This window comes from Cucumis melo, chromosome 4 (genome assembly GCF_025177605.1).
Source record: "Cucumis melo cultivar AY chromosome 4, USDA_Cmelo_AY_1.0, whole genome shotgun sequence".
NCBI classification, from domain to species: Eukaryota; Viridiplantae; Streptophyta; class Magnoliopsida; order Cucurbitales; family Cucurbitaceae; genus Cucumis; species Cucumis melo.
Genome location: NC_066860.1, coordinates 21,787,663 through 21,797,582, shown reverse-complemented (window position 1 = coordinate 21,797,582; position 9,920 = coordinate 21,787,663). Strand labels below are relative to the sequence as shown.

General features: G+C 37.2%; 1 protein-coding gene across 2 annotated transcripts; it reads left to right on the top strand.

The window, feature by feature from the left end:
- Positions 1 to 5,670: 5,670 nt before the first annotated feature.
- Positions 5,671 to 9,700, top strand: LOC103502792 (probable plastid-lipid-associated protein 10, chloroplastic). Of its 2 annotated transcripts, none has more exons than XM_008466879.3 (8): positions 5,671 to 6,507; positions 6,590 to 6,703; positions 6,833 to 6,967; positions 7,929 to 8,024; positions 8,252 to 8,332; positions 9,010 to 9,096; positions 9,192 to 9,247; positions 9,352 to 9,700. In XM_008466879.3, the coding sequence occupies exons 1-8, from the start codon at positions 6,361 to 6,363 to the stop codon at positions 9,467 to 9,469; spliced, it is 834 nt and encodes a 277-aa protein (XP_008465101.2). In that variant the 5' UTR covers positions 5,671 to 6,360; the 3' UTR covers positions 9,470 to 9,700. The 2 variants fall into 2 exon arrangements, with proteins under 2 accessions (XP_008465101.2, XP_008465100.2); XM_008466878.3 differs by having other exon boundaries at positions 5,998 to 6,507; positions 9,349 to 9,700.
- Positions 9,701 to 9,920: the final 220 nt, after the last annotated feature.

Sequence of the window (9,920 nt, the reverse complement as noted above, 5' to 3'; positions counted from 1 at the left end):
TCCCTAAGAAGGTAAATAATTTTATCTAGAAGATCCCAATGAATGTACCATCTCTGTCACTCACAATATTTGTTGGGACTCCCCATAACTTTCCAGCATGTTTAAAGAAAAACTGGACCACCAACCTTAGAAAGGTTGGTGATGAAGTCCATAGAAACACTTTCTCAAGGTCTTGTTGAAACTATCAGAGGTTCGAGATGCTAGTTTCGAGAAGTCCAGCGATTTTCGCTTTCTCGATTTTATCCTATTGGCAGATAAGACATGTCTTTGAGTACTGCATAACACTGTCTCTCATATTGGGTTAGAAGTAGCCCTTTTTTTAGCAAAGCGTATATCCTCTGACATCTAAAGTGGCTAGCCCACAGAGTGTCGTGACACTCGTGTAGTAATTTTTTCCTTAGGTCCCCTACTCTAGGGACATACAACTGATTTCCTCTGGTTACTAATAAGCCATCTTCGACCTAAAATTGTCTTATCTTACCAACTTAGCTAAACTCATGATGGTCTAAGTGACGAAATCTTTTTGCAAGAACTCTCTCAAGACATCGTACTTTGACCCATCGATCTTACTTGTTTGAAGGTGAGCTAACATGCACATGGCTACATGTTCGTTTTTCCAACTTAGGGCATCAACTGCCTGATTCTCGATTTCTTCTTATATTCAAATTAAAATCAAACTTGGCTAGAAATTCCTGCGATCTTGCTTGTTTCAAAGTCAATTTTGGTTGAGTAAAGAAGTGGCAAGTAACACTATTGTTCGTCTTCACAATAAATGTAGAACCTAGTAAATACTATCTCTAGACCCTCAAGCAATGTACCACTACAAGCATTTCTTTTTCAAACATTGTATACCTCTTTTTTGTTGCATTTAGTTTTTGTCTTTCATATCTGATAGGATGTCCATTCTGCAGGAGAACACCGTCCAACACATAATAGAATGCATCGGTCTCAACTTCGAAAGGTTTTGTCACATCAGCAATCCCAAGAACTAGCCCCTCAATCATGGCTTGCTTCAGACCATCGAAGGAGGTCAAACACTCGAGGGTCCAACCCCATTAGATATCTTTTTTCAACAACTTAGTCAGCGAGCTTGCTCTTCTACAGAATTCTTCCATGAATCACCTATAGTAATTAGGTAATCTGAGAAATGAGTATAATTCTGTGACTGATTTCGGTATTCTTCAATCACGTATTGTAGCAATTTTCTCTTCTTTCATACCAATTCTACCACACTCTATCACATGACCCAAAAAGTTTATCCGTTGTTGTGCGAATGAGCATTTTTCTCTTTTGACATACAACTAGCTTTCCTTCAGTTTCTGACAAACCATTTGAAGGTGGTCCTTGTGTTCTTCCATAGTGGAGCTATAGACTACTATATCATTTAGGTAGGCCACGATAAACTTGTCAAAGTATTCATGGAAGACCTAGTTCATAAGTGTGTAAAAGGTTGCAGAGGCGTTGGTAAGACCAAATGGTATTATGAGAAATTCGAATGCTTCATATCTTGTGACACGGGTCGTCTTGGGCTCATCTCCTTCAAAAATCCTTACATGAAAATATCTTGATTGTAAGTCTAGCTTCAAGAAATCTTTTATTCCATATTAGTGATCAAACAAGTCAATGATTATAGGAAGTGGATATTTGTTGCGACTCATGAGCTTATTTAAGGCATAGTAGTCAATGCATAATTGCAAAAGCTCTGTATGGGGCCCCAGTTCTTAAATAACAAATCCAAATGTTTCTGAAATTCAGCTAACTCTGATGGTGTCATAGATAGGCATTCTTCGTAGGCAATTTTGCCCGTGACAACAATTCGATCTCGTGGTCAATCATTCTTCGTGGAGGCAGACATTTGGGCAAACTGTCAAACATCATATCACTATACTTCTCTAAGACACACAGAATGTATTTGGGGACTGTTCCCCCTAGGTTTTCCAACGACTTGAGCGAGATGGCCATAAATGTTGGTTCATCTCAAGCAAGTCCCTTCTTCAGTTGCATGGTCGAAATCATTTTTAACCCATTAGGCTGGCGAATATCTATCTGTATAACGATGGGGGCAGATTTAGTGATCACTAGACATTTGGCTAAAAGCATTGTTACCACCTGATGTTCAAGTAGAAATTTCATTCCAAGTACCACTTCAAAGTCATCCATCTTTACAACCACAAAGTTTGCGAGGTCGTTCCTTCCTCTAACTTTATCATCATTCTTTTAACAACTCCGACGATGGGAAGGACAATAGAATTCTCAGCCTTCATTTTTTATGTGTTCTTCTCCCAACGAATACTTAATCATCTGACTTCTGCCTCTATTATGAAGTTGTGAGTTGCAACGGAATCGACCATAGTGCTCTTGGTTGGTTTCTGGTTAATCCAGGTGTCAACGTACATTAGACTTCTTTCCACCAGCCCACTTGCCTCTTCTACCTTCTTCTAGAAGAGACGATAAGAATTTCAAAACCCTCATTCTAGAATTATCATCTTCTTCTTTCTGGCCAACCTCACCTTCTGCTTGACTCAATTTATCCTCTGAATTTGAGTTAAGGAGGCCTAAAAGGCACTGAAGGCAGTTCGATTCGAACATTCTCGAGTCAGATGTGGTTCCTTACATATGAAACAAACGGGAGGACGATTATCTGAGTTTTGATTCTTGGGTCCTCACCATGTGTTCCTTGTGTTTGGATAGAAAGGCTTCAGTCTCCACTAGGACGTTTGTCTCTCCCAACAACTTTGGGAGAGCTCGAGCGATTACTCTTGTTTCCTCCATGAGGAATTTTAGTGACGTCTCACATCTTAAGAGTTGTTGGACAGATCAAATAATCATTCAGCCACTGCATACGCTGACGTGAGGTCTTGGACCCTTTGTTCATATAACTTGGTCTTCGCCCGATTTCAGGCCTTTGACAAAACAGAAAACTTTTTTTTTCTCTAGCATATTGCGTATGTCTAACATCAACACCGCAAACTACAGAAAACTCTCAAATGTTGCCAGTGTTTTTTAGTTCACACAATATTTACCGAGCCAGGATTTCAACATTCTTGGGGAAGAACTACGAGCGGAGTTCTTTTTTTAAAGTGTCCCAAGTGTCTATTGTGCAATGTCCTTCTTGAATGTCGACATATCGGGATCTCCACCATAACTTTGCATCCTCAGATAGATGCATTGTCAGCTTGGTTTTCCATTGCTCGCATCGTGAGGTTTATCCTCGTGCTCACATTTGCTGTTTCATTTCTAACAACATCGAGAGCAGCTCAAAAATCCTCTGACATGTTGTTTATCATTTCCATAATCATCTTTTGAGAGCTATCTAGCTCAACAACACGTTCTTCCATATGGACAATAAAGCTCGTCGAATTGTCCCCACACTTGTAGTTTCCAGTTCATACAAATTTTGTCTCTATAATGTTGACCCTTGTCAAAAGCTCTTATATGGGTAAACTGTCGAGACAACCGGACACCACATCAATAGAGTTGGCTTTCTCAGAAATTTCTTGAATACAGGTTTCTAGGAAGCACACAGAATCAGGAACTTCCACTAGGTAGAACATTTCCTCTTCAAGCTCTACTAGTCGATCTGCATAGGTCTTGCCCAATTGTTTCTTTATGGACATGTTGACGTTTTAAGTGTGAATAAGCCAACTTAGGCTCTAATACCACTTGTCACAATCGCAATCTTTCAAACATGGGACAGACAATTATGCGGCACTTATTCTGCTTAGTGAACAAGTTAGCCGTGTAAAATTAAAAAATCGTGGACAAATTCGGGTATGATGTAACCTCCCTTCATGTTCTTGAGAAAATTGTTTTATAAAAGGGTGAGAGAGAAAGAAAAACATTGAAAATATCATTAAAGAAAGCATTGAAGATTGTCAATTACAAGGAAAGCTTTGATTGCAAAGAGTACGAAAAGGCTTCGTCGGGGATTCAACTACTGAGTCTCCCCTATAGTACATTTTAGACTTTTTTAGCTTTGACAGACTTGCTTATGAAAAGTGTGAAACGTCACACCCTAGGTTGTCTACAACATAAAAAGGAAAGCAATAGACTAAAATAAGTACAAAACATAAAAACAAGGTGGTTTTGGGGTATTTGAGCATGCAGCCATAGGCAAACAACGCTCTTGACAAGCATGCTCGCATGACACCTTGTGCGTTGCTTGCCTTCACACGTCTTGTGCCACACATGCCTTGTCTATATGCTCATCATAGGCCAATACTCACACCAATAAACTCTTTATAAAATCACGCCCACGTCGCCTAGCAATGCCTATCACTTTGCCAGCCTCCAACACTGCCTAGAAACTGTTTTTCTTTCCAAAACTTAACTCCACTTTATAAAATCATAACTAAAAATTCATGACTCTTTTAGGAAAATTTCCTTCTACAAAGTTACTTAGAAATTTAAGAAAATTTTTAAATTTCTTACCTTAAAATTTCACGTCAAACTTTCAAAGGATGCATTTTGTGACTTCTGAAAAGTGCACACTACTCAATTTGTTTTGAAAAATGATCTTTCTCTCTTTCTTCATCTTAAACTTAATATTTCTCGCCTCAAATTTGACTACCAGTCCTAGTCTAGAAACTAGACTCAATATGTGAAGTTTTGTAAGTGATTTGGAGCAAAATGCACAAATAAATTGTGAGAATTGTCCCTCTGAAGTTACCTATTTATAGGGCACCCTGCATGCAACCTTCTTGACAGCTCCTACTTGCCATAAAAATAGGCTAAGCATGCAAAGGTCACCTATAAAGCACCCACCAACTTGCCTAAGTCGGCCACCTCTTCACAACCTTGCCCACACCTCAAGAAAAACACCTAAGAGCCCAAAACGCCTTACTAACCTCTTCACATGGTTGTAAGCCTCTTCACGCATGCAAGGCTCCTCACCTAACTTCAACCCACCTATCCTTCTTTAGCACCAATAACCTCTCAAAGACATGGTCCTTCTCGTCTAGATGCATGTTGGCCACCCCATGACACTCCTTTGGAGGTTTGCTCACCCAATGATACACCATTCAAGCCTTAGCTACCCAGTATCATCCTTAGAGGTTATTTTATTCACTTTTGGCTACCTACCATGCCCCATTAGCCTATACATGGACTTGGCCAAATATTTCACCCTAACAATCTAACATCCAAACTTCTTAACCATCCTAACTTAGTTTTCCTTCTTTCCAACAACCTTAACACACTTACTTTGACCCTTTGGGATTACTTTTCCAACTTACTCCATTCTTCCAAGCTCTTTAAAAGACTCAAGTTTCCCTAAAGTCCAGGGTTTACAGTAGAGATCATATGTTGTATGTATACAAGGAAAAGACAAGTGTGCACATTGAGAAAGATTAGAAGTCATTTTGAAACAAGATGTCGGATTCTTTGACATTGATCCCAGAAGTGGGAATGTTGTTTTCAACATTTCAATAAAAGCTCTTTTTTGCACAAGATGCAATTACCGAGAAGGTAACTTATTTCTTCCCCTTTTCTTTCTATAATGGAGAAAATTCTAATACAACCTAGTGTGTGAGCTCAACAGATTTCATTATGCAAAATGGCCATCTGCGTATGCTAAATGTTTGAGCCATATATTGACTTTATTTTTACACTTTTTTTTCCTTTAGAATAGGCATGTTGGTCTATTTAGCTATTTTTCAATATACTATATTTGTGAGACTTAGACTCAACTAAAAGTTATATGTTTATACTTTGAACAGGGAAAATATAAAGTATATATGGTATTGTTATTGAAATTGTTTGTGTATTTGATTGAGTTAATTATGCTTTAGTACAATATATTTGTAGAGACTTGGACTAATAGTTATTTTGTTAAAAGTAAAAATATTCCATTTTTAATTAGTAGTAAATGTTGGTGGTTATGATTTGAATTTTAGATTATTTGATTTTAGGATATTTTGGTCTATTGTTAATTTGTTATTAATAATTCTAAAATTTATTTTGTGGTTCTAATTTCAAAAACCTTTTTTTTTTTTTTTGTTGTTGTTGTTGTTTCCCTCGTCAGCTCTAAATCATAATCCACACACTCCAAGTATGGATTGGGCTAATCCAACCCGTACCCCGCAGATTCACCGGAATAATGCGGTGATGGGATTGAGAATTAACTCCAGATTATCATCGTGATCCAAACAAAGCCGACCTAGGAATCCCGTTAGGGAACAATTTCTCTCGGTGACTGCGATTCGTTGTCCTTTCTGGGTTTTCGTTCGTCAATTTTTCTGCCTTCTCCGATCAGATTCTCGATTATAGGAGTCATTGGTCAAGCACTTCTGTTTCTGAATTTTCTTATGATCATTGCCTTTGGAATTTTTGAAAAAAAAATTTGTTGTCCAATCGTCGGGGATGGACTTGCCGTTCGTCTCCCCATTGTATCTTTCTACTCAAAAGAAAGCCTTCAATGGACATAACCCATTTTGCAGAGTCCTTAGAGAAGATTCTTGTAGAAAAATGTTTCAATGTTTAGCAACCGTCGCCAGCCAAACAACTCAGGTTTCTTTCTTCTTCTTCGTACAATTTTCCAATTTCACTTCAATTTTCACTTCATCTTGCTCATGACATGCCTTTCTACCAGACATATACCTATGGGTTGGAAACCAAGAAGAACGATCTTCTGGTTGCTGTTCAAGAAACTCAAAGGGGGCTTGTAGCATCATCTGATCAACGTTGTGTCATAGAGGAGGCTCTGGTCTGCTTTATTTCTCACTCTCTTTCTATTCTATTCATAAACAATAATTCTTCAGCCTTAGCTAGTACAATTTTTCTTAAGAAGGGGGCTTCAGTCTGATTTCATGTTGGTTCTAAGTTATGGTTGTAGGTCAATGTAGAGGCGTATAGCATGGGTCTCCCTATTGACCTGATGAAATTGGATGGCACATGGCGACTACAGTACACTTCGGCTCCTGATGTTCTTATTCTTCTTGAAGCTGCAGCCAGACTTCCTTTCTTTCAGGTTCTAATGTCTCCTACTTCTCAATCGCTGGAAATATACATTTTATTTGTTTAAGAATCTATGCCGTTTCTTAAAAAAAAATAAAGAATTGAACTAAAGAAAGAATGAAAGAATATAATTCAAGGACATCCAACTAAAGTAGTCCACGGAAGAAAGGAAGGTGGACTCCAATAAAGCACAATGAAACCTAGTGTATAATTGCAAACAATTTTGTCAATGTCCAAAGAGAAACATAGAACATAGCGTGGGATGAAACATCAAGAGGACTCCTCTACGAGCCTCTGAAAATTCTATTGTTTCTTCCCCTCAAAGATCCCATAGCACAAACCTCAGCCTGCCAAATAAGCCTCCATTTATCACAAAAGGGAGGGTTACAAAGGAAATTGTTGATCATCTTCTTGTAATGTCTGTTGTCGAGCAAACTAGACACAAAACACAGCAAAAAGGTCAGTCCAAACCGTCTGAGCAAACTCCCACAAGTTATGATTTCAGTGTTCCTCGACCAACCTTAAGCTTGTTTGGGAGTGATTTTGAAATGATTGAAATCGCTTTGAACAAGTTCAAAGTCACTCTAAAACATGCGTTTAGTCATTCAATATCGATTTTGATCTTATGAAACTTGACCTTGGAAAATGTTTTGAAAATTATTCCAAAATATATCTTAAATCACTTCTCCTTAGTTTCTTTGTAATAATCATTTAAGTAGTCTGTTAGGAGAGGTTTACTGATATCCAGTTTGCTGAGCTACTATCTTGTTTTGCTTTCTTTTACCTGAAAATTAGTGATCCCAAGGCATGAATGTTGATATTCTTTCACGTAACTTTTTCAAGAAAAAAAATGTTGATATTTTTGTTTCAGTTTTCATTTTCCATTGTTAAGAGGGAAAATAGCACTGTTATATTTAATATTTTTATTGTGTTTCTGTTTATTTGCTACACCTTACTCGTGGCTGCACCGGTAGATTGGGCAAATCTTTCAGAAATTTGAATGTCAGGACAGTTTGAATGAAGGAATTGTTCGAAATGTCGTTCGCTGGAGTATCCCATCACTGTTAGAGGTATACCATAAACAAAGTATGGCAATCATGAATTGCTGTTATAAGCTGTATTGATCATCTTTAGTTCCGCTCATTTTCATTTGCTCACAATTCAAGCCCACTATTATCAAACAAATCTACTTTTAACTCCTCCTCACCCCAATGAGGAAAAAATGGTAAGAATCTAGTTGGTAGTTGGTGGATGTCTTGGCATTTTATAGAGAAATTCTTTGTTTTTGGCTTTTCAGGACCAGGAAGGAGCAACTCTGCTTGTATCTGCAAAATTTTCTGTTGTTTCTTTACGTAACATCTACCTCCAATTTGAGGAGGTGAGTTTCTGCATCAAGTGTTCCTTTGCTTTCCTTTTGGTTTGTTTCACTCTGCGGATATAGATATGTGAGAATTGCTGGCCGTCAGAGAAACATGTATATTTATCTGTGCTCTCTTTCTGTAGTCAATTAGCTAAATAAGTTCTTCGATGTTTTCCTGGAGTTAAAAAGTGTTTTCGTTTGCTCATGTTTCCACTTCAGGTTCCTTCTAGAATCTAGATTCAATAGATGTGGTAAATTGCCCTTAATTTGGTGCTCTGCACAAAAATTGTTCTTTTTATTTATACAATAGTATTGAATCTCTGATCACCAAGTTGTTTTTATGATTACTTGAAATGACATGAGTAGCAAGGAAAATTAAACCCGACTTTTCAACTGGTTATTTAGAACGTGTTAGAAACATTGAAGAGAAGGTAATTAAAGACTTTTTTTTTTTTTTTTTGCATCTTTGACTCTAACATCCTAACCCAGGAATTTTGAATCTCGTAGAGCGATTTATCTGCATCTTTCAATTCTTTTGACACACTTCTAAAAGTATTCTAGTTGTGAAAAAATCTGAGGAATTTTTTAACATCGCCTTACGTAGAGAGATTCATCTGCGTCTTTAAATGCTATGGAAACACTTTAAAAGTATTGTAATTGTGAGATATGTGGATGTTGCGAGCTGCTTTTGGCAGATCAGTGTCCAAAACATAAAGATTAGCGAACAGCTGCAGGCTTTAATTGCTCCCGCAATACTCCCACGGTCATTTCTAAGTCTTCAGGTAAACAACTGACAAAAAAAAAAAAGTGATGGTTGAAGCTTGATATCGATTTGCCTGAAAATGAAATGATGATTTAAACGGCTTTTAATGCTCAGATCTTGCAATTTCTTCGGAGTTTTCAAGTTGGGGTTCCTGTGAGAAACCAAGGGAGGTAAGTGTATTCAGATGAGAAGGCCATGGATTATGAAAAATAGTCCCTGGAGACTAAAATTTGATGATAATGCTTAAGTATGATTGGGTTTGAACTTGCAGCAGACGAGGAGTAGGAGGACTGTATTACCTTTCATATTTGGATGGGAATATGCTATTGGGTCGTTCAGTGGATGGCGGCGGAGTTTTTGTTTTTACCAAAGCTCAGCCTCTCCAATGTTAAACCAAAGAAACATATCCCAATTACTCACGCTCTCACCTTACCAGCTGAGTTCACTTTTTTTTTTTCTTTTCGCATCTGTTTCAACATCTGTATGAAACTGAGAAACATCTAGAACTACGGTAGCATAGATTATACTATACTACCTTCATTTATTGTTAGTCATTTAAACAACTATTAAGAATTGTGTGGAATCTCTACGATAAAGATTTAATAAATTAATAAATTATTTAAGGTTGATTGTGCATTAGTGCATCATAAATATAGTATATTAGTGCATCATAAATATAGTATAGTATGTTCAAATTTTTTTATTAACCTATCAATTTGATTCTATGATAATTTAGATTACAATAGTTTGTATTTAAGAGTCTAGTTTAATTTCGTCTAGATATGATATGATAAATACGGTAAAAAAAAAAAGAGTGGAAATTAGTTTAAAATGTTTGGAAAT

Excerpts from the sequence above, each read along its gene's own strand:
- LOC103502792 (XM_008466878.3), top strand. The coding sequence starts at position 6,361 with ATGGACTTGCCGTTCGTCTCCCCATTGTATCTTTCTACTCAAAAGAAA. Across the intron at positions 6,508-6,589 it reads TCGCCAGCCAAACAACTCAG|ACATATACCTATGGGTTGGA; the intron begins GTTTCTTTCTTC and ends CCTTTCTACCAG. Across the intron at positions 6,968-7,928 it reads CCAGACTTCCTTTCTTTCAG|ATTGGGCAAATCTTTCAGAA; the intron begins GTTCTAATGTCT and ends CTGCACCGGTAG.